This window comes from Tachypleus tridentatus, chromosome 7, assembly GCF_004210375.1.
Source record: "Tachypleus tridentatus isolate NWPU-2018 chromosome 7, ASM421037v1, whole genome shotgun sequence".
In the NCBI taxonomy this organism is placed as follows: Eukaryota; Metazoa; Arthropoda; class Merostomata; order Xiphosura; family Limulidae; genus Tachypleus; species Tachypleus tridentatus.
Genome location: NC_134831.1, coordinates 24336678 through 24362251, shown reverse-complemented (window position 1 = coordinate 24362251; position 25574 = coordinate 24336678). Strand labels below are relative to the sequence as shown.

The 25574-nt window shown below is 34.2% G+C and overlaps 1 protein-coding gene across 2 annotated transcripts in view; it reads left to right on the top strand.

Moving 5' to 3' along the window:
* The window catches only part of LOC143255316 (uncharacterized), a 79006-nt gene that overhangs the window by 28456 nt on the left and 24976 nt on the right, over positions 1–25574 (top strand). For both annotated transcript variants that reach the window (XM_076510781.1, XM_076510782.1), the window contains exons 3-4: positions 16796–16897; positions 24748–24840. In XM_076510781.1, coding sequence (XP_076366896.1) covers positions 16796–16897; positions 24748–24840 — 195 coding nt within the window. The remainder of the gene's footprint in view (positions 1–16795; positions 16898–24747; positions 24841–25574) is intronic.

The following is a 25574-nucleotide window of genomic DNA, read 5'->3' as shown; positions in this document are numbered from 1 at the left end:
TTAAAGTTCATATTCTGTTGCTCGTATAATATTTTAGCTTGATGGCACTTACCACTTTGTGATGCGATTTTATAGCTGCTTTCTTAACTTAAGATTAAACCTCTGTCTATAAACCTCTTAAATACAGCCATTGTATCCTAAAAATAGTGGGATTGACTGTCACATTATAAAGCCCCACGGCTGAAAGGGCGAGCATGTTTGGTGTGAAGGTGATTCGAACTCGGGACTCTCAGATTACGAGCCGAGTGCCTTACCAACCTGGGCATACCAGGCCTATTCAGGTATCTTACTGAAAGTCACGGCATTTATACCAAAGACATTATGAAATATCATTTATTGGAAACTTTTCCTATACCTTCAATATCTGTCAGCGACATACTATTTGCTAAACATTGGTGTTAAACATTATTGAATTTCAAAAACAGTGTGAACAAGCATTGTTAATAATAAAAAACACATTATTGTGTTTGCTATTGGTAAATTGCTCGAACATAATATATTTATATTTATTCAAAATTATGAATATTTTACAAAAATACGTTAACTCTCGACACAATCTAGGTGTCACATAATAACCAGAAGAGTAATGGTGTTTGACATAAAATCATAAGCTGTCTTCACAGACGCTTCATGGCCAAGTGGTTAGGGTGTTCGACTTGTATTCAGAGGGTCGTGGATTTGAATCCCCGTCACACCAAATATACTCACCCTCACATTGAGTTAGTTCTTTAAAATATCTTTAGGTTTGACAGGTTTTGTTTGTTTTGAATATCGTGACAAGCTAAACGAGGACAATCTGCGCTAGCCGTTCATAATTTAACAGTTTAAGACTGGAGGGAAGGAAACTAGTTGTCATCACCCGCCGCCAACTCTTAGGATACTCTTTTTCCAACGAATAGTGGGATTTATTGTCGCATTATACGTCCCCATGGCTGAAAGAGCGAGCATGTTTAATGTGACAAGGATTCGAATCCATGACCTTGGGATTACAAGTCGAGCCCCCTAACCACCTGGCGATACCGAGCCCAATTAGTGAAGGTTATCCTAAAGAAGGGATGGGCAACCCCATGGACAGTACAATTGTAGCCAGCTTAAGTTTAGGAATCAACTTTTTTCCATCATTTACTTTTTATCGCAAATTTGGTAATCAGCAACTGTACTGCCTTACGTTATCGCTAATGTCGCCGCTTCATCACTGCCCCAGACTCCACCGATTTTGTAACTTCAGTTTGGTTTAGATGTTTGTTATCGAGTATGTGTTGTTTTGCATGCGCTTACAAACATATTTTTATTGTACAATTTAGGCCAGGTGGTTAAAGCGCTCGACTCGTAACCTGAAGGTCACGGGTTCGAATCCTTGTCACACCAAACATGCTCGCCCTTTCAGCCGAAGGGGCGTTATAATGTTACGGTCAATCCCACTATTCGTTGGTAAAGAGTTAAGAGTGGCGGTAGGTGGTGATGACTAGCTGCCTTTCCTCTAGTCTTACGCTGCAAAATTAGGGACGGCTAGCGCAGATAGCTCTCGTGTAACTTTGCGCGAAATTCAAAACAAAACAAATTGTGCAACTTTCAAGTGTTTAAGCATATTTTGTTTTTAATCCCATAATGTGGATAAGTGGATAATTCGAAAGAAAATAATCCAGATGATGGTGAACACTCAGAAAATAAAGACAACTTAATTGATTCTGACATTACTGCTGAACAAGAGAATGACGCGTGGCTAGAGAAACGTGAAACGAAAATTTAATGGAAGTTGGGAGTTGAAATTTGCAGTGATTGAAGCTAATAATAAGCCAGGTGTGTTTTGTGAAACAAAAATTTTAGGAATAATAAATTACATAACCTTAAGCAACACTTTAACAATTTTCACAACGAATTTGATGTAAAAATTCCAATTGATAACAAAAATCGTTTAAATGAAATTAGCCATCTGAAAGCACAACTTCAAGAACAAAAGGGAGGCCTAAAAAGATGTTTTACATTCGTTAAAACTATTTACGTTAGCTAGCTACAAAATAGCTTAGATTCTAGCTAAAAAAAGAAATCATTTTCTGATGCTAAACTAGTTTGTTTATTTTTTAATTTCGTGCAAAGCTACATGAGGGCTATCTGCCCTAGCTGTCCCTAATTTAGCAGTGTGAGACTAGAGGGAAGGCAGCTAGTCGTCACCACCCACCGCCAAGTCTTGGGCTACTCTTTTAACAACGAATAGTGGGATTGACTGTAACATTATAACACTCCCAAGGCTGAAAGGGCGAGCATGTTTGGTGCGACGGGGATTCGAACCCGCGACTCTTAGATTACAAGTTGAACGCTTTAACCCACCTGGCCATGCCGGGCAGATGAACTAGTAAAAAGAAATATTGATTGTGATCATTGAAACTCTGTTGGAGGATTATGATTCAAAAATAAAAGATTATATTTTCAAAAGTAAATAATTTGTAATTAAGTCGAAGAACAATTGTCCGCAGAATGCTAGAGTTAGCGAACGTCATAGAAAATCAGTTGCTTGAACAACTAAAAGACTGTTTGTATTTTTCTCAGTTCGTGAGTCAATAGATGTCAGTGACATTGCACAGTTGATATTTTGGGTTCGATATGTAACTTCAGATCTTCAAGTGAGGGAAGAAATGCTTGGTCTTTGTGAATTACGTGATCGAACATGTGGAAAAACATATTTGAAAAGTTTTTTGAAATGTCAAAAAATTCAATCTGGATTTTGAAAAACCGATTTCTGTCACAACAGACGGTGCTCCCGCGAAATCAGGATTTATTTCTCTTTTGAAGCAGCATTTAATTTAAAATAACGTGAAATCCATGCTGTCTTCTTTCCATTGAATTTTTGTATCAGGAACATGTATGTGCTCAGATGTCTAAAAGTGATGAATTGAAAAATTTGATGGACATTGTTTTAAAAATTGTAAATTGTATTAGAAGAGGAATTTATCTCATTCATCGACAGTTTGTTGAGTCTTTGAAAAAAAGCAGGGAATATACTTTTGATGATCTTACTGATTTTGCAAATGTAAGATGGTTAAGTAGAGGAAAAGTTTTGAAACGATTTACTTCCTTATTTCCTCAAATAAAAGAGTATTTTGTTGGAAAAGATAAGATTAAAATTTCCCTGAAATTGAAACTTTGTCATGTGATTTGCACTTTCTGTGCAACATGATGGATCACTTGAATAATTTGAATACGAAGCTTCAGGGAAGAGGTAAAGTAATAAGCGAAAAATCACAGTCTATTCATGAATTTCAAGTAATGCTAAACCTCCTTTCGATACAATAACAAAAGAATGATTTGACACATCTTGCAAAGTTGAATAGTTTTCTAGAATATAATAAGGACTATGATTTTTCTGATGTTAAAGATGATCTATATGTAAACTGGATCAAAAATCTATCTCAAAAATTTGAATCATTTGAAATTGATATTTAAATTTTTGCATGATCCATTTCAATTTGACTTAGGATATTTCAGTAAGGAAATTACGTCTTTTTTGTCGTTGGGTAAGTGTGGATTTGAAGGCGAGATGCTTACCCTGCAAAGTGTAGAACACATAAAAGGTAAACAGAGAAATGTGGCTCACTATTCTGATAAATGAGAGTCTTCCAAATTTAAAGATAGCAATTTCAAAATTATTTTCCATGCTTGGATCCACATGGCTGTGTGAGTCAACATTTTCTACGCTGGATTTTATAAAATCTAGATACAGGTCTCGGCTTACTGACATAAATTTAGAGGCAGAGCTGAGATGCTCATTGAGCATAGATATTAAGCTAAATTTCACGAAACTTGTTTATGAAACCCCCATCAATTTTCACACTGAAGATTAGTTGAAATGCAATTATTTTGATTAAACTGACATCTTTCTTTTTTTTTAATAGTGTGGCCAACCTTATTTTTATTAGCCACAGTTGTGGCCACTATGAAAAATAATTTGCCCACCCGTGTCCTAAAGAGTCCACGACTAGCTTTGCACTAAATTCAATAAATTAAACAAACAATCTTGTGATTATATTTGTATAGTGATAGTAATGACGGAATACCATTTGTCATATAATAGTAGAAGACTCCTTGGTGAAACACAAGTATTTCTGGCATATAGTAGTACTTTTTAAGAAAAAAATCTTAATAACGTAAACGTTAAAAATAACTTTTTTAGTGTTTATAAATAAATACAAAAATAATTCTAACATTCTGATGTCAGTTTTTAAGCTTATCAAATATCATATTCTGGCATGCCAATCATTAGTACATACTTTCAAAACTTGGTTAATCTTATGCCATTGAGAAGTTGGATATGGCCGTCACTTTTATATCTCACGGTTTCAAAGTGTGGAACGTGTTTCTGAGACAACTGTAGTGTATGGCTATTTAAACCCATAACCTTTTGTTGTTAATCGATAATGTGTGAAAGGTTGTCTGTGTTGTTTTCGACGTGAGTATAATATCATAGCTTTCTTTTTCAGCACATACAATAGATTTATATCTTGTTAATTAAGACAAAGCATTCATCAAAACTGCGCTGAATAAAACGATTTTCAGGTACCACGTGGCCATCACAACTACTACTTCCACTGGCAGCCATGAGAACACATCGTAGCCAGACATCACAATTTTCATTATAACAGGGCTGTGGGATAAAATTTAGACGGTTGGCAAACTTTGCACGACACTCATCTTCCGCAATATCTGACGTTTAAACATACAATATTTAATTAAGTGAAAGGTACAAAATTGTATTAGATCTGTACTTGTGATCAGGGGCGTAGGTTTTTTACACCCGATGGGGGGGGGATGATTTTTGCAACCACTTATGTGGACTGTTCAATTTGCAAATTTTCTGATTACGTGAACCTGAAAGCTGTAAACATGCAGTCACAGAGTAATCTTGTTGCCACCATACTTCAAGGTTTCCATGTGGGTTTGTATAAGTGAGGTGTTGCGAACAGTTTTCAAAATGTTAATGTTCAAATGTGTCATAAATTAACTGCAACATGAATTTATTCCTGCACACTGCACAGTATAAAAGATGACCATTATACTTGATAAGGTAACTAATAACTTTCATTGCATGAATTACGTTTTCAAATATTAATAAAATTAGTAATTTCCCTTGATAAATTTTTATCTACTGAAAAACTGTTCGTTTTGTTTGATAAAAAAAATTAAAATGTCTTTGCAAACTTTTGAAAATTACGCATCAATACAGTGTAGCACATAATTATTCATACTTTTCATTGAAGTAAGATTCATTTAGTCCTCATGTCTACATGTTCCCAAACGTAGACCTCCTTTGTGATGATCTGTTTATGAACTCTTTCATAAGCTCTTCTATATTTATCTTGTCGACCTCATTTTTGTGAGTGTGACAAACTGCCACATGGTTGAGGCGGCACTGAGACATAGTTGACCTTAACCACGTCTTCAACCGTCTTAATGCAGAAAAGCTGAGCTTACATTCGCAGCTGGACACTGGACATACAAGCAAAATTTTCATGAGAAGAAACACTTCACTAAACATCTGCTGGCTTGTTTCATGCATTTTACAGTAAGCATCCTTCGCACCTTTCAGAGATACTGCTTTTGTTGTTCCTCTGAACATGGGCAACTGAAACTCGAGCCGTTGTGCAAAACTTTCTGGATAAAAGTTTATAACCGAGTTGTCAATCTTGCCAGATGTGATCATGTTCTTAAGTGCCAAATATTGCCTCAAGTCATTGTTGTCTGCATTGAATCTAGTGGTCAGATGTTCTATGACTATGTCCACAAATTCAAAATATTGGCTTCTGTAGTAATCTCTAGCTGTTGCAGAATGGTGTGCTGAGTCATCACCTGTGATCCTTCTGGGGGGTCTGCGAATGCGTGGTAGTTCAATAGGCACCAGATCTAGGGAAGTTACCTTTTCCTCAGCTTCATCAAATAATTTGTTGTAATTTTCCTCTGTTCGCAATGCCCGCAATTGCTCAACTGTCATTGCAGATGCTACAATCATGCCAGATACTGTCGCTGATTTTGCTTGGAATGTATGGTTTAGTCCTTTAATGCAGCTATTGGATGCTGAGTCATCAACAATTCTAAAACTGTCTTTCCTTTGTCAAATCTGTCCAGCAGACCTCGTGCTTTCACTGATACATCTGATTTTTCATTTGCTAATTCAAACAAAGAATCAACAATGTCACTGTAGTGATAATTAGCACATGTAATTGCAGATAGGCAGCACAACCAGCGTGTTGAACACAGTGGGCAAATGTATTTAACTGGACAATTGTGGCTGTCTGACGATACGATATTTTCAAAGATTGTCTTGTATTTGCCTGACCTCTGAAGCAAGACACCAAGTTCATGTACCTACTGGATAGAATCTCGAACACATTTACAAGCTTTAACTGCATGTTACATTATTAAATTAGCCTTGTGTGCTCCGCACTGAAAAACAAAGCTGACGGTTGCTTCTCTTTTATTTTTGCCTAGCATCAACTGTACGCATCACTCATGTTAGCGGCTCCATCATAAATTTGCTCTTAATCCTGACAGTGGTAAATTGAGTCTAGTCAGTACATCAAATATAGTCAAAGATATTGTTTTACCAGTTGTATTGAAAACACTGTACAAACCAAGAAATGTCTCACGGACGTCAAGGTTTTCATCTACAAATCGTACATATATTGCTTCCTGTTTGCAACCTGTAACATCTTGAGTGCCATCAACCATTAATGCAAAGATTTTACTTTGCTACACTTCGTATGCTATGTTCCTCAGTATTTGATGGCTGAACATCTCCATTATTTCATTCTGAGCCTGGGGTGATGTGAATGTGGTTTTCTTTGACAAGTAGGCCGTCAACTCAGAAGCTTCATTAACTGCAGAAAGTTCACCTCCGTATCAGTATGTCCACGTAATGCTAAACCTTGACGCAGTAAGAAAGGTAAACTTCTGAATATTTTGGCTAAACATCTTTTGAATTCTTTCTGCTGCTTCTTTTTTCCATCATGTAGCTGAACAGTCACTGGAGTTACATCAAGAGAACCTTCTAGAGATATAGCGAATCTGTGCTGAGAAAAGGATTGGTGTTCGTTGAATTTCTGTTTTGCCTTTTCCAGTTGCAAAAACCGGTGGATATGAAGGTATACTCTACTGGCGTCTCCAATTTCCCTGTAAAAAGGCATCTGTTTTCCGTCTTGACACAATGAAAGCATATGACGTTTTGAGTCTCATTGTCGAAGTTCAGTCATGGGAACTCATCAAACCACTTGCCCTGGAAGTTGATATTTTGAGATTTTGCTCTCTGTCGTGGTATTAGTTGTGCGTCTGGATGATATGACTTTCCACACTGTATCTGTGGAGTGTCAGATTTTTCATTACTGCACAAACTTGTTTCACAACTATCTGGTGGTTCATGATGTGCAATAGTTGCACAAGCATTTTCAGACTCGTCCTCTGATGAACATGGTATTTTATCTGTAGGGGAAGTTTCTATTCCTTTGCTTGAGGTTGTTGGATTATCTGCATCTGCATTGTCACTTGTAGTACTAGTAACTGGCTTGAAGAACTGTCTAATATCGGAAAGTTTCAGACGCTTGCTTGTCATAATTGGAATCTGTTTCCCAGATGACTCAACAAGCTAAAATACAGTTTTTTATTGAAAAACTCTAGCGTACAACGAACGAAGATAGAACAGAATGGAAGTAGGATTGAACTGTACAATGTATTTAAGTCGAACGCGCGAACCTCACAGTGACTACCGAGCCGAATGTCCGCCTGGGCATCGCTGGGAAAATAATGTGTGCTAGTTACAACACAAGTAATTGCAAGTTTCTCAAAAAATAATTAAACAATTACAAATATATTATATTCCTGTTAAAGCTCGTCAAAAGGTAAACACGTTGTGATATAATGTCTATAAGCACGTCTATTAAATAAAAATACCTAAACAAAAACTAGCAATACAATTCGAGTAGAGGCTTCAAGCCGTTGAAATCGCTCCTTTTGTGTTCTAATTATACAAGAAAATACAATATTTCTACTATCTATCGTAAGAGAATATATTGTTCTTTTACCATAAAGCACCAACACTTTATTAGAGGGGGGGGTGATAATCTGAAATTTCATGGATTAATGAGGGCCACAAACACAGGTCTAATGAGTCCTGTTGTAAAATCGAGGCTCAGACTAAAGGGAGCGGAGAGGGGGTGATGTAGGGCGCGCCTGGATCCGAGCGGCCCGAACCTGTCGTTAACTATACATTAAATGTATGGTCAGCGGCTAAAGCAGCTAAGGTTAGTAAGGTGTTCGACAATAAAACCGGCTAGACATGCATAAGAACAAATGGCATAGGAAAACCGCACAATATACACATAAGATTGATGCAGCTACAAGCTACAAATGGCCTGCCAGATCTAGAACACAGTAGTTTACGCTTGGGAGTAATAATTTTGAACTTCATGCTCTATTCAATATGTTGATGAAAATGTTACTTAATCTTGCACAACGTACAAGACGTAGGTAGATTCTGTGATAGAGTTTGCAAGCCTTGCATGTATACTTAGGCCTACTGATTGATACTTACGAACTATCGCTTAGATCGAAAAGCTTAGAAGCACGCCTATATTAAAGATGTACATTTCAGCTATTGAAAAAGCCAACATCTAGGCCTAATTATGTTATTCGATTGATAAGAACACGAGAATCACAAGAACAAACACACAGTTTTTAGGCCTGTGATGCAATAAAACAATTCAACAGACCAAACTGTGGGGGGATGATTGTATGCACCATACTCCACACCTAAAATGAAAGGGGGATGTGTACCCTCCATCCCCCAGGATCTACGCCCCTGCTTTTGATTCAACTTTATTTAAATATCTCATGAAAACAGCTGCTGATTTCTAGAAGTTGCTGGAAGTTTGTAAGTATTAACTTAAGTTATTGTCTATTTTCCTCTTTTCTGTGTCAGAAGATACGAACAATTTCATCGTAAGTGCTTGAAGATTAATGCATTTTTCTGGTCTGGTTTGAAATGTAACCTGCTACTATCCTAAACACTACTAAGTCGAAAGGAGAGGAGTCAATAACCCCCTTGTCTGAGAGAAAAAAAGGTATTAGACTCTACTATGTTAACAACTTTATTGTACATAGATTTTTCCTCTAAAAGAGTTGTGACATAGTCTTCCATCTTTAAGTAACCGTTGTGACTTTACATTGCCTGAAAGATTCAGTAAACAAACATGTACGGGGGAAAACACGATGCCCGTAGTAAAATGTCACTGCATAAGTACGTGTAAATCATTTTTAGAAAATTGAACTGACCTATTTATGTTCTTAAATACCACACTCACAGTTATACTGTGTTGTGTGTGGTTTTACTTTTTACTATAATTATTTTCATAATGGAAACGGTGAAACTAGCCTACAATAATTTTTGTTAGCCTGTTTATATAGTTATGTATTTGGTACGCCTCCCATTCGTTTCTTTTTTATTATTTGTATTACGTGAACTTTAAGTAAAGAACTTATTCATATTTTCCCGTATCTGGTCACAACTGTGTTTCTTGTGAAGTATTAAACAAGTACATGATATGAGATTGTCCTAAAATTCTAGTCCTATTTCGTTCCTATTGAAACAATAACTTAACCCTGATTCAATTAGAATGTTATGCAATATATCACAACACCAAAAACTGAGGTAAGGCGTAATATCACGCAAATATAGCCAACAAGCTACCTAGGTTTTTTGGTTTTTTTCAGTCCTTGGCCTAGTTTGACGATTTAGTAAGGTTGGATCAGATTTTTTAAGACATTCAGGCTGCCCAAAGGAATTTACATAACGCGTTACCTTCTGAATGTAAATATCAATGGATCAAGTAAAGTTACTTTCGAATACGCAGGTATAATATCACGTTTTTGTGTGTATGTATGTATGTAAACAAGTAAAGTATGCTACTCTCTTAATAACTTTTATTTATTCTTGCAAACCTCTAACTACCCAATATTTCCAGTTTGAAGCACACTGATATTTTCACTGATTCATTTTCTTTGTTCTGGAAATTTGATAATGACATCTAAAGGACTTACATTGTCTGAGTCAGGAAGGTATAAAAATCAAAATTAAATAATGATCACATAAGATATTAAACTTTGCCACATTCAGTAAATCTATCCTTAAAACGTTTTCTGGTTGAACAATTCTGACCGCGTTTGGGTAGGCTTAGTAAGCATGTAGGTAGGTATTGTGTTCTGAAAGATTTGAAATACTTAATTAACATATAGAACTGAAAATTAACTGTTAAGAATCCCACTTGTCTTAAACACAACGCATGTAGAAATTTCAGTCATTATTTCACCAAAAAAGACGAATTGTATTCTCAAGACGGCTTGTATTGGTATTAGAATTTTAATTAAAATAAAGTATAGAACAACGTTTCGACCTTCTTACGACATCTTCAGGTTAACAAAGAGAGTTTGCAACTCTTCAGGATACATTTTTACGTCAAACGAGTTTCTTGTCAGCATGGAAGGTGAATTGTTGTGTTTTTCCTTCAATAATTCTAAGATATACACTACGACTAGTAAGCTGATTCAAACAGAACTTCCTGCATTATAAAGGCATAGAAAACATTTTTATAGCAATAGTAACTTCTACCACTGACACTGACATCATCCTTCTCATTTCTTATAAACTGTAGTTACGTTTTGGGGATTATTTCTCCCTTACTTGTACAACCAACATACTGGTAGCACAAATTTATTTTGTTTCATAATTGCCGAATACTTTTAACCTTTTATAACCTTATAAAGCTGCACATGCTAGGTCTCTGTTAAATATAGATATGGCATGAAGTTCTACTTGTAAATATGTGATAGCATGTTCGAGGTAACTTGCGTTTTTCAAAGTTATCTTTGTTTGTTGCTATCGTTTTAGTTGTTCTGCGACAGATACTGGCAAGAATATCTTTTATAAAGTGATATAACTGGTTTTGGCCCAAATTTGACACTAGTGATATACATTATTAAAAATATATGCTTTGAGAAGTGACAAAACAGATCGATTGATACTAATTTCGATTAATTAAATTATTCTTAACGAAAAATAATTATTTGTGACAGCTGTAATTATTTATTAAATTAAAGATAATATTTTGATCTGAAGAGTAAAGTTAGACAAATCTTAGTTTTCAAACTGGCGAAATATTTGAGTCGTGACAAATTTCGTTGTTCGGATATCTTTGGTGACATCTTTAAGAACAACCTAAAAATATGGGTTTGCTGTTTCAAACTTTATAATACAGATTTTTAAAATCGTTGACAGAATGAATGAACTAAGAATAAGTGAATTATTAAAAGTCAGTGGAGACGTTTTTATACAATTTTTTGTTTAAAACCGAATTCTGTATTATATTTTTCTAAAGTTGGAAGTGTTGGCTTATTGGACTATCATTCATATGGCTACAAATTAAGTGAATTAAATTATGGCTAATTTTGATAAGAAAACAAAAAAAATTAGTTTTATCACAAAAGTGGGTTTATTGAGAAGCTATCGTAAATCTCCATCATAATACTGATTATATGTGGCAGTAATAAGCTATCGTAGCTATCGTAAATCTACATCATAACTCTTATGTGTGGCAGCAACAAGCTATCGTAAAGTCTTTCTACTTTGTATAAATGAGGGTGTGCTTGGTCTAGTAGTTTGCGTGTTTACTTTGCAAATGCGAAAGGCTCATCGTTTTAGGTAGGTTTTCTTGGATTTCTGCTTTCTTCTAGTACGTTATTTCAAAACTGATAACGACTATGCGCAGATAAAACTTTGTGTTGCTTTGAGCAAATATTCTGGAAGAAAATAAAAACTTTGATACATTTGTAAACTTGTAGTTTTTCTCATTTCTATGATATTTTCACATATTTTTTTATTGCACCTTAATTCCAGACAAGGTAGTTTTCCATCTGTTACTTGTGATTTAAAAATGTGGTTTCAATTATTCTTATGACAGAAACTGAACATCTGTTGTGCCTGATTAAGAAACATAGCTTTAGTTGTTCTTTTGAGGAACACTGAACATGTGTTGTCTGTGATTATGAAATGCAATTTTAATTATAGTTTTGAGAAAAACCGAACATTTGTTGACTGCGCCTCCCTCCCTAGTGGCACAGCAGCATGTCTGCGGATATACAATATCAAACACCGGGTTTCGATACTTGTGGTGGGCAGAGTAGATATCTCAATGTGTAGCTTTGAGCTTAACAATTAACAAACAAATTGCCATCTGCGAGTTTTAGTTGATGTTTTGAGGGAAAATCAAAATTAAAGTTTATGGGTTAAACTGTTTACATTAAGACGTGGTTTGGAAATTTTAAAAAAGCGTAATAACCTTCATTTGTTGTTAATCATTACTATGTTAATTTTATAAGTTTTAAATGTATAGAAAACTCAGTCTGTTTCATATATCAATTTGTTTTTTCTGGAGTAGAATTTTTTCATTGTTATAGTTAGTGTTGCAATCTTCTTAGTAGAAGGAAATTCAAAACTGTTTTGGTATTGAAATATAAAATTGGATACATTAAATGTGTTTTCATTAAAGTAAAAACGATTTTGATCCAAGTTATTTTATAAACAGTTTTTAAGCTGTTACGTTGTTCTCTGAAAAATCATATTTTCACTTAGTAAACTGCACAAAACAATTACAGGATATCTGGAATTTACTATACTTAGCGTGAAATAAGGCAAACCCATAAGTGTACAAGGTTTAAATCATGCCCTTTTCCATTGTTATGTAAATCATGTGATCTGAAATGCGTAATGACAACTTTATATTCAGAATGTGATTAGAAATTGGTAGTATAAGCGTTGTTGTCTGATAGAAACTACACTAATTCAAACTCAATTTGTCTGATGAAAAAAGACGTTAGCTTAAACTCAGAAAATCATAATATTGATATAATTTTTGTTTTCTAATGAAAGGTGACATTGGTTGTTTTTTATGCAGCCCTCGCCATTCGAAGAGCGTTAGCATTGATTGAAACACAGTCTCCCAAATTATGGTCCATAACATACAACAAGGCGTGACATAGTTTAGGATTCAATCAAAATATATAGTGAAAATATTAACGAAACAAACTGTAAATAAAAGAGAAAATAGCTACTCTATAGTATATAATACTATAATCACACTTCATTACTGCTTCAGTCTTCTTTGCTTGGTTTCAGAAATTACGCATAATGCTACACAAACTGTCCCTAGTTTCAAACTGTCAAAAGGAAGGCAGCTTACGGACAGCACACGCCGCCAACTCTTGCGATATTCTTGTCTGACTGAATATTTTGATTTGGTTTTTAATCTCAAAAATACCTTCGGCCCGAAACTGCAGAGAGCCGTTTCGTGGTAAATTTTGTTTTTGTTTGTTTTTAATTTCGTGCAAAGCAACTCGAGAGTTATCTACGCTAACCGTCTTTAATTTAGCAGTGTAAGACTAGAGGGAAGGCAGCTAGTCATCACCACCCACTGCCAACTCTTAGGCTACTCTTTTACCAACGAATAGTGGGATTGACAGTCACATTATAACGCTGTTACAGCTGAAAGGACGAGAATGTTTGGTGTGATGTGGATTCAAACCCGCGACCCTCGGATTACAAGTCAAGCGCCTTAATCACCTGGCCATGCCGGGTCTCGCGGTAAAGAGCCGTAAATCACAAAGCATCGGATTCAAAGTTCGATCTCGCTAATAACTAAGCCATACACCCACCCACCCCATGCTAGTACAGCGGTACGTCTACGGATTTACAACGCTAAAATCAGGGTTTCGATTCCCTTCTGTGGGCTCAGCAGATAGCCCGATGTGGCTTTGCTATAAGAAAACACACACACACATTGAGCCATACCCACTTTTTATTATGATTTCGCACATTCGTAATTTACTTGATGGATGATTTACATAATATAGTTAAGTTAAACATAACATTCAGTTATTTTTACTTATTTACACAATAACTCCCTGATTTTCAAGAGTCATATTTTGGAAGGTGGATGAATCAATCCTTTGGTAATTAAAATTTTACGTATTTTTGTGTGATTGAGTTGACAAGAAGTGGTAAAATGAATAGAAACACGTTCATCTCGTGTTTTTTGTATTTTTTTATAATGTATTTTTCAAAGAAATTTGTTTGTTGTTGTTTTTTTTAATTTCGCACAAAGCTACTCGAGGGCTATCTGTGCTAGCCGTCCCTAATTTAGCAGTGTAAGACTAGAGGGAAGCCAGCTAGTCATCACCACCCACCGCCAACTCTTGGGCTACTCTTTACCAACGAATAGTGGGATTGGCCGTTACATTATAACGCCCCCACGGCTGGGAGGGCGAGCATGTTTGGCGCGACGGGGATGCGAACCCGCGACCCTCATCTTACGAGTCGCACGCTTGGCCATGCCGGGCCCTTTTAAAGAAATACGTTCCTTTTATTATTTTTGGTGAAGTTCTGATCAAGAGAAACAAACTTCTCTTCTGATATTTAGTGTCATTAATGAATTACCATGAATATTTCTAAGAAAAACATTGAGTTGTTCTTTCACACCTAATTTTTTGCAGTAGTCGAATAACACATCCATTTAAGTTATACTGACTAGTTATGTATTAAGTCCATGCGGAGGATACTGTGTTATAATTACTCAAATCTTTCAGATTAGGATTTAAATTATTAGTTATCGGAAGACTAACTTTATTAGGAGAAAATCTATTTTAGGAAAAATGTAATCCCCAACAAACATGTACACTCGTCATGTCAAATGAAAAATTCAATCTAAATTTAATTTATCCCTTAAGTATTTTAAGCTAACCTATTAAAATAGTGTGTTTTCTTATAGCAAAGCCACATTAGGCTATCTGCTGAGTCCACCGAGGGGAATCGAACGTTTATTAAAACAAGCAAACAAAATATAAAATCTAGCGAAATAACTAAAAATACTATATTTATCTTCTTTAATAACTAGTTTGCTGTTTAAGAAATAATTATATTTTTCAAAAACCTGTACAGCTAATCAATTGTAAGGATAACAAGGTAATTTAATCTTAGTGTAAAATCCATGTATGATCAAATTAGTTTTTAGAAATGTCAAAATGCCTTTCTGATAAGCCTTTTCAAATACACCGGGTATTTAGTTAACAACTTAAGACAATGTCTTATACTGCAACTATTTGTTTCCTTTCTGAACTTTCACGTCTGACATAGATTTCGAAGTACACTTATTCTAGAAGCAGTAAAGGTGGTGCCAATGACTCTACAAGATTACGCAGGAAATACGTACAGTCAATGACCCAGAACTAGGTTTAGCGAGGGCAGATCTATATCCATCATTGTTTATGTTAAGAGTGTGTAAAAAAATCTGACGTTCTTTTACTTGAGCAATTTGTATTTAGTTTTTTTCTTCTAATTTTATTCAGATAATATAATCAGAATTCCTGAGAATAATGTTATTTGTAATTTATTTGTCATCAAAATAACTGAGTCGGGTATAGTTTAGAGGTTAGCGTACTTCGACTTTGAATTCAAGAATTCATAGTTGACTTCTAGTTTCTATAAAACGCGCTCCGCACGTTGAGGCCATGAATGCACGATAAACATGACAGTCAAATCGCACTGTTTGGTCTGAAACCATTGTTGTTGTTTGTTTTGACGGTCTAACAAAAACTGTATGTGTCAGGTTTTTGTGTAGAACGACGTGAATATTATAAACAAAGCAACAACTACATAATAAGTAAAAGGTTTCCATGAGATCATGAAGAAAACTAAATTAAGAATCAAGCGTTCTTTTATTATTCTAATAAACCAAACAAAGATTGATTCTTTTGTATATCATGTAAGGAGGTAAAATCGAAAACACAATGAAAATAAACATTTGTAAACAATTTTCTGTACAGTTATGTCAAATAGTAAGCCAGCAAATAAAGGAACAGTCCGCTGAGTATACGAAGGTATTATGCTTGTGTAATTTATTAACGTACGTATGTTACCTTTCCCAACTCAATTCCTTTTCATGGTAAGTTACTAAGAACAAATTGTTTATAGTGTAGAAAATTATAACAGAATTAGTAATCGGGATTTGAATATCACAAAATTCATATCCTTTACTAAAATTATTTAATAAACATTTATAGGGGAACGTGTCAAGATGAAAACTGTAAAAATACCAATATCTATGTGATGTTATAGTGATTTGAAAGTGATAATTTCACACATTTTATAAGCTGTTTGTTGATTAATACTTTACCTCCGTAGTTACTTTTAAAAATGCAATCAATCATTTTAATTCTAAACTAAGATTGAGACATTCTTGTAGAGTATGTGTGTATTTTCTTATAGCAAAGCCACATCGGGCTATCTGTGGAGCCTACTGAGGGGAACCCCTGATTTTAGTGTTGTAAATCCGTAGACTTACCGCTGTACTAGCGGGGAGCCAGTGTTGTAGAAACGTGACTGTAATGTTTGCTAAACTATGGTTCTTGCACCCTGTCTGTGTTTTCTGCTGTAACACGAAAGTTAACTCTGCAATACCCTGTGATGGTTACATATTTTTTGTAATGTTTAACGGTATATGGTGGATACAGCGTTTACAAGCATTGTATGATTCCACATAATCCAAACCTAGTAAAGATCAAATCTACTCTTAAATGTTGAGATTTTACAAACTAATAAAACGTTGGTATTGTTCTTATTTTCTCAGTTATATGAGTGAAACTAGAAATGCCATTAACAACTGTACTGACTGAACTAATTGATGATTTATCACTTGCTTTTAAATAGAGTGCCTACCAACAGAATTTCAATGTCGGACAAGTCACTTATGTATTCCTGAAAACAGGGTTTGTGATGGCTGGGAAGACTGTCCAGATGGCTCTGACGAAGGTAAGATTGAAATACTATCATTTAAGAAAATGTAACTTGATATTTTCTTCTGTAAGTGATGACGCCTCTTTATATTCCTACTAGGTGTTAAAGTTGGCACACTTACCCTAGTCAGTCAGTCTCAAATCTCAGCATCATGGATAGTAAAGAGCTGAATGTAATTAAAAGAAAAGAAAAACATTTCTTACATTATTAGCAGTTTCGTAAATGGAAAAGTTGGAAATTCTCGGAGCTCAACCGTTTTCTTAAAGGAGAAAGTATTATGGTACCTTATAATGAGTCTATATTGTAATTCTTAATGGTTTAATTCTCCTTAGACAAACACGATAAATCAATATATGGTTAATACATCTATTTTAACTTCATGTATTATATGCATCATAAGTTTGTGCACCACTGTTAGATATACACTGATGTTTCAGTTTAAATTTAATGCGAGAGTTATGATTTGGATAGTTTATATAGCGTGTTTGTTATATTTAGTTATTATCTGAACGAAAGCTCATCACAAGTTTTTTTACGTCACTGTGTTGCTCAACAGTTATGAACTGGTGGTTGTTATATTATTGCATCATGTTACTAGAACTTCTAAGTTCTTCTCGTTGTTTCGTGTGAATTTCGCTCAACTCTACATAAAGGCTATCTGCGCTAGCCGTCCAGAATTTAGTATTGAAAGACTAGAGAGAAGGCACCAAGTCATCACCACCCACCGCCAACTCTTAGGCTACTCTGTTACCAACTAATAAAGAGATTGGCCATCACATTATAACACCACCATGGCTGAAAGGGCGAGCATGTTTGGTGGGATGGGGATTCAAACCCGCGATAATTATTTTGCAAGTCAAGCGCCTTAACCACTTGGCCATGCTGGGCTTCTCGTTGTCTGAATTAATTATTATTACATCTTAATATCCAGAAATGTATGAAATGTTCTAGACCTCTGTCGGAGTAGAAACACGCGCCAAAAACGTAGTTCGATAGTTAGATCTAGACTTTTTGATTGTGAGTTTGGCAATAAAGAGTATATATTGGTTGTTTTTAAATGACGGTATCATAAGTTTTTTTGTAATATCAGAAGAAGAATAAAAATTTGTTTTGTAAATTGTTTTCTAAAGTAGTTGAATCTGTGTATATAAACTTTACGGAAAAAGTGACAATTATTTAATGTTCTGGATACAATTGTGATCATCAATAGTGTAAAGAACATTTGTATATGCATTTTACTTGTTTTAATATATTAATGTAAAATAAGTGGACTTTTTTATGTTTATTTACTGTTGAAATTTATTGCTAACAAGTCACAGACACTAACTGTTAAGAATTCGACCCAAATATAAAAGTAACAAGCATAATATCTACAGGATGTTCGGAAAGTCATTGTGCAGTTTTGTAATAATATTTAATTCAGTTTATTTCAAGCCAGCAACTGATAGCGGTGTTTAGAAACAAAATAAGAAGGATCCTAGCCTGTATTGATGCCAACGGGGGTCACTTTCAATATTGTTTATAATTGTCATTCATATTTACCTCCTGTATTCTAAATGGAAACATGTCTGTTAATAAATATATAAGTTCACAGTGACTTTCTGAACACCCTGTATAACAGATAAAATTTCAATGTAATAGAAATTTGGGTGAAACAATTTATTCAACGTAAAATTGCATCTTAACTTTAATCACATATTTAACATGAGTATAACTTATGCTTGAACTTTTAATTCTCTGAGGAGAAAGCTGTAACGGATTTACTATCATATAGCTATTTTAATATCGATGTTTATTTACATTAACTTTAAATTTAAAAATGTACATAATTTATACTGTTTAACCTGTATGGCAAAATTCCTGTCTATTTACTAAAACTGTAGAAAATTTTCGAGTGTAAAAATCAACAAAACATATTTGTGGACTTAAACACTGACAAGATAAAGGAAGTTCCAGACCAAATAAAATACTCAATACTGTTTGCAAGTTTGTAAAACCTTTGAACGTAGATCATTATTTGTGATAGACATAGCTGTAAATTGTTTATTATTTGTGTATTAAAATATATTTGCATTAAAAACTGTGTTTATCAATCTTGTTGGCAAGTTTCAGAAATTAAACAAATCTCGACATTTATTCAATTACTAAACTTAAATTATCGTTTAACTCAATTTCAGTGTATTTGAAATTATAATACGTTATGTAATAAATTGAAAGATTGTCCAGCATAAAAAGAAGTACAGTCATGTGAAAAAGTTAGGACACCTTATGAACGCCTGTGTATTCTTGTAACATTTTTAGATATATAGATATTTAATCTCATTTCAACAATACTGAGATATTATAGGAATATAACTAAACAATTAAAACTGAAGAAAAGACTTTTCAAGATCTTCTGTAAATGTAATTCTACAAAAATGCATATTCTAACTGGGGAAGAAGTTAGGACACCCTACCCCCTAAAAGCTAGTGTTACCCCTTTGGCTGAAATAACTGCAGTGAGATTCTTCTTGTAGCAATCTACCAGTCTCTGACATCGGTCTGAAGAAAGTTTGCCCCACTCCTTAATGCAGAATTCTTTCAGTTGTGAGATGTTTGAGGGGTTTCTTGCATGTACAGCCCGTTTCAAGTCACCCTACAGCATCTCAATGGGTTTAAGATCTGAGCTTTGACTCGGCCATTCCAGGACTCTCCATTTCTTAGTTTTCAGTCAGTCCTTGGTGGATTTACTGGAATGTTTTGGATCATTGTCGTGTTGCAGTTCCGCTTCAGCTTTAATTTTCTTACAGATGGTCTCAAAATGATTCTCAAGCACCCTCTGATACACAGTAGAATTCATGGTGCATTCTATGATTGTGAGCTGTCCAGGTCCTGCTGCAGCAAAGCAGACTCAAACCGTGAAACTTTCACCTCCATGAGGTTCTTTTCCTGGAATGCTGTATTTGGTTTACGCCAAACATGTCCTCTGTTCAGGTGTCCAAATAATTCGATTGTGGACTCATCTGTTCAAAGAACATTATTCCAGAAGTCCTGGTCTTTGTCTACATTGTGGCCTTGATGTTTCTCTTAGAGAGCAAAGGTTTTCTTCTTGCACATATCCCATGCAAGTTAAAGTTGTGCAGTCTCTTTCTGATTGTAGAGGCATGCACTTTCACATCAACAGTAGTAAGAGATTGCTGTAGGTCCCGTGATGACATTTTAGGGTTTTCAGAGACATCTTTTAGCATCTCGCAGTCTGCTCTCGGGGTGAACCTGCTTGGACGACCAGACCTGGGCATGTTGGCAGTTGTTTTGAAAGCCCTTCACTTGTTGACTATTTTCCGGACAGTGGAATGGCTGATTTCAAAATCTTTTGGGATCTTTTTAAATCTCACCAGACTCATTAGTTGCTACAATTTTTTTTCTGAAGGCCTCAGACAGCTCTTTTACTCTCACCATGGTGCTCACTCTCACTTCAACAGTCAGGAGCACACCAAATTAAATGTCTGAGGTTTCAATAGGGCAGGCCTCATTCAAAATGCTGAGTAACGACCTTCTAATCATGTGCACCTAGTGTGATATACCTGTGTGTGAGTTGAGCCATTTTAAGTGGGAATAAATGTTGGGTGTCCTAACTTTTTCGTCAGTTAGAATATGCATTTTTGTAGAATTACATTTTACAGAAGATCTTGAAAAGTCTTTATTTCAGTTTTAATTGTTTAGTTATATTACTTTAATCTCTCAGTATTGTTACAATTGCGATTAAATATCCATTTATCCAAAATTGTTACAAAAATGCACAGGCTTTCATAGGGAGTCCTAATTTTTTCACATAACTGTACCTAACAGTGTCATCATACTACCTACGAAAACGTCAAAGTATAGGTCTGATATGAGTTCCTCTGTAACTTTGTGTTGACTGTGGTTATCACATAACGTGCTGATTTGCATATATATTCAAAATTGTTTTAAAATAAGGAACTCAATCTTCTGCAGAACTTTCAAAAGAACTATAACATAAGGACTTTTCACGAAATTAAAAAGGTTTACTTTGTTATCCTATTTGATTTTATGTTCCAAAACTATCGTTAGCAAGGTCTAAATTTAGTTGCATTTTATTTTGACCAATGCGTGTGATTAATTATTTTGGATTTATTATCATAAAGTTTAAGGGGGTAAGGTAGAAATACTGATTGGTTTGAATATTGTTGAGCGCAAAGCTACGTTATAGGCTATCTATGCTCTGTCCACCACGGGTATCGAAACCTGATTTTTAGCGATATTAGTCTGTAGACTTACCACTGAAATACTGAAAGCGAAACCGGAAAGTAATTTTTATCGATATATATATATATATCTGTGTGTGCGTGTGTGGGAAGTTTGTTCTTAAACAGTTAAGCAAATATTAGTATCAGAGGGAAGGACTGCGTAAAAAACAACACTGTGGTGAATGACATTTAACTGAACAAAACAGGTACACAATAAAAACTGAAAATGCTACATAAATTAACAAGAACCCCTAAATACAGGCTATAATATGGGATATATAAAATGTGCCCTAGGTTTTGGAGGTGGCTGAAGAAGTAGGACTCGCATTGCAGTGAGGATACACCCTTCATTAGTCTTAACCTTTGTTTGCCTGACTCACTTATTGAAGGAAAAAATCAAACAAAATCACCAAATAGAACAGAAACAACAAAGATAATAAGGTTCTACCACTGGGGGTAGGTAAGATGAACATATCTCCTACGTTGGAATTTCAGTCCCTCTTATAGTTGTAAGGTCATAAATTAAGTTAATTAATAGTAGAGTAAACAAATTATATTAGTAGGAAAGCCGAGTGAAGTTATCCAAATTAGTATATACTCTCAACCACTATTCATTATGATTACTGATAGAGTCCACTTTAACTGCCAGTTTTATTCTCTACCTGAGCCTTTACATGCGATAAGCTGTTCATTTGTTCATGGTGCCAAATTATTTAAACGACTTTATTGAAAACAAAAAATACTTACTGAAACCTTCAAGCAAAACTTCTTAATTTTTGGGTAGTTTTATTTATTCAGTACATTCTATATTTATCAGAAAGTATATTAATTTTATTTAATGTTTCTTTTTTAAATCCGCTAAATACTAGCTTTTGAATTAATATTTCGACATCAATGATGAAATGTTGTAACTTGTTTCAAACTTTGCAGAAGAGTATGGTATATTACTGGTAAAACAGAATAGGCTGTATATTGGATGGATTCAGCAGATAGCTCGATGTGGCTTTGCTATAACAAAACACACACACTGTATTTTGGAAAAGAAAAATGTTTTCTTTTTATCAAAAAAAATATTAATATCATTTTCACTGATTTTAATACCCATATTTAAGTAACATGTTAATACATTTAGAACTGAAGTATTTTCGATTTCTATTTGTTTGTTTGTTTTGCAATTTCGCACAAAGCTAATGAGGGCTATCTGTGCTAGCCGTCCCTAATTTAGCAGTGTAAGGCAGCTAGTCGTCACCACCCACCGCCAACTCTTGGGCTATTCTTTTACCAACGAATAGTGAGATTGACAGTCACATTATAACGCCCCCACGGCTGAAAGGGCGGGCATGTTTGGTGCGACCGGGATGCGAACCCGCGACCCTCAGATTACGAGTCGCACGCCTTAACACGCTTGGCTATGCCGGGCCTTCGCTTTCTAATTCTACCAGATAAATAGTATTAATAAAAGTATTTTTTTTAACATTATCTATGCTAAAGAAATCATCTTCGTATCTATAAGTCAAAGAAAAAAATCCCTGGCTTATAAAACTTTACGAAACTCATTCTCATAAAAATAAATATATAAATTTCCTATTGAAACTCTAGTTACTTGTTTAAATACTTGATTACTAAAAATACACAACTACTATAATTAAAGAACTTGAGGTAGCTTCGATATTTTTGGAGGTAGATTTTATTCCTTCTAATGCTATTAAGGATGATAGTCTGTTCTATTTGCGAATTTATGATAGAAATTACATCTTTCAATGGAATTGTGGTAAAATCAAATGTTTCAATATTTTTCACTTGTTCATAGTCATTTAGATATTCTAAAATATGTTGGTTATTTTTATTATCCAAGATATGTGTTTCTTATTATTATTTACATTTACATTTATTAATTTTGTGAAATAAAATGTTAAGTAATTGATCTAATAAAATGACTGGTTGTTTAATAAATAATTTGAGTAAAGTAGAAGGTCCATCATGGCCAGGTGGTTAAGGCGCTCTACTCGTAATTCTATTGTCGCAGGTTCGAATCCTCGTCATCTCAAAAATCCTCGCCTGTTCAGCCGTGGGAGCATTATAATGTTCGGTCAAACCCACTATTCGTTGGTAAAAGAGTTGGGAGTTGGTGGTGATGACTAGCTGTTTTCCCTCTAGTCTTACACTGCTAAAGTAAGGACAGCCAGCGCAGATAGGCCCTCTCTAGCTTCGCGCAAAATTCACAAACAAACAGTATTTCACAGAACGGTTTGCTTTCCTAATTTCCAAGTTAGCAGTAATAATATATTTAAGAAAGGTATAAAATATACTGTTTTCACACTCATAAGGTGCATTATAAACTTGATTTACATTTAGTTAGAGAAATCCTATAATTATATAGTAGTGGACTATTCAGAAATTCGTATTTATAACTTACAATAGACTCAATTTTTACAAGAAAAATATTGTTTTTATACACTGATGAATAACTTTCAAAATTTGTAAGTCATTAAGTTGTTAAACGTGAAGTTTTAATTTGCAGTTTATGTTTTTCAAAGCTAGATATGTTATTAACGTTTATTCGATATTTTATATCTAAAAGTGGGTGTTTTACACGATCGTTTTGAAGATTACATTTGTTACTTATATTAATTAATGCTCTTATTTTAGTAAGATTAAATTGATAAATCTTGTAAAAATAACTTTCGTATATTAATGCTAGAATAAAAAAAAACGTATAAGTGACTGCAAAATTTTAGAAAATGAACCAATTTTTAATTTTTTTTTCATTTCTTATTTTCTTATTTTAGTGAGCAAAAGAAATATACAGCATGTAATAACCAACCGAGTTATAGATGCAGAATTTGAAACGTTTTTGATAAGATCAAAGACTTTTTTCTGTTGGTTGCCTGTTGAACATATAATTAGTTGCTCATTCACTGGCAGTTATTTCTGTAATGTGTATAAGCGTGAAATCAGTTATACTATTGTTTTCATATACACATTTTCTGCTTTCTAAAAATGTTTTGTGTTTTATATGTGTCATGAAGAACCATAATTTTAAAATATGATTATAACTACAAACAATTCCACTTTATGTATTTATTTGTACTTTATACTTTGAAAATCTATGTATATGTTTGTGTTTGTGTTTGTAAATTTTACGTACTGAATATTCTTATCAAATAAAACTTTTTCCATCGTGCTCGGGGCCGAATGACTGACGTAGATAGCCCTCGTGTAGCATTGCGCGAAATTCAAAACAAACGTGCTCGACAACGTTTAAAATATTTAGTTGTATTAAACTTGCTGTTTTTAAACTTTAAAACTGTATTCAAATACTAGGAATATCTTAGCAATTACTCACTAAATGAGTAAGTACGTGTGTAAACATACGTTTAAAATTGTATTGGTTCTGTCAGTTGTTTTATGTTTTAACCCTTTACACAGGCTCGCGCGACAGTTATACTCTATACAGAATAAATGTGTAATTAAGAACATTTTACAAATGTTACACGTTGTGATGTTTGACTGGATTTTTTATGTGAAACATTTTATAATAATAAAAATCCTCACTTTAGATATATCTCAAGAAAAGGTAGCTTGCTTACTTTAATCTTGTAAATATTCTTATATTAGGTATATCCCAAGAAAACAGAGCTAACATGTGTTCATATAACCAAGAACACCTTCAAGATATTTTAGCAGTCATCAGAAAGAAACGTGAAGTAGGTAAGGAAAGCAATTTGTCATTATTAAGTATTTTATTGTTGTTATTAAAATTATTATTTTTTACTTTAAGTTTTGTTACCATCATTTCAGATGACATGAGGTCAAAGCTTTGAGCCTGGGCCTGTTATCTCTGCAGTAATTTACTTAGTCTTGACTCTTTATGAACAGGATCGGATTAAGGATTGGATTATCCGGAACACATTTTATAGGGGACAAGTTCAGAACTGAACTTCATAAATAAGTCAAGTACAATTCAAAACTAGTTATGAGCTATAATTTTTAGTAATATAAAGACATAAGATAATAATTTACAATATAAAATGGATATATACAGTAATATACAAAGTACTAATTGTAATGTTTATAATATAAAATAGGTAATGACACGATTTTTTAAAATTAAGTCTCCGAAATCTATAAAAAAAAAAGCTTTAAGAACATGTCATTGGAAAATTACAAAATATAACTTTATTTTATTTGTATCTATGCTCTACCCACCGCGGGTATAGAAACTCGGTTTCTATTCTTGTAAGTCCGTAGATAAGTCTTCATGAAACAACCAAAATCGCTATAGTCTGTGTCCCGAGGTAATTGCATCCTTTTATCTCTCACTCGTTAATCTGACCCTGTGTATAATTACTATTCTTTTACCGAAAATTATTCGATGTTCTAACGCCGATATATATGCTTGCTCATCTAACACCAGATATGTGCTAATATTCAACATCAAGTAT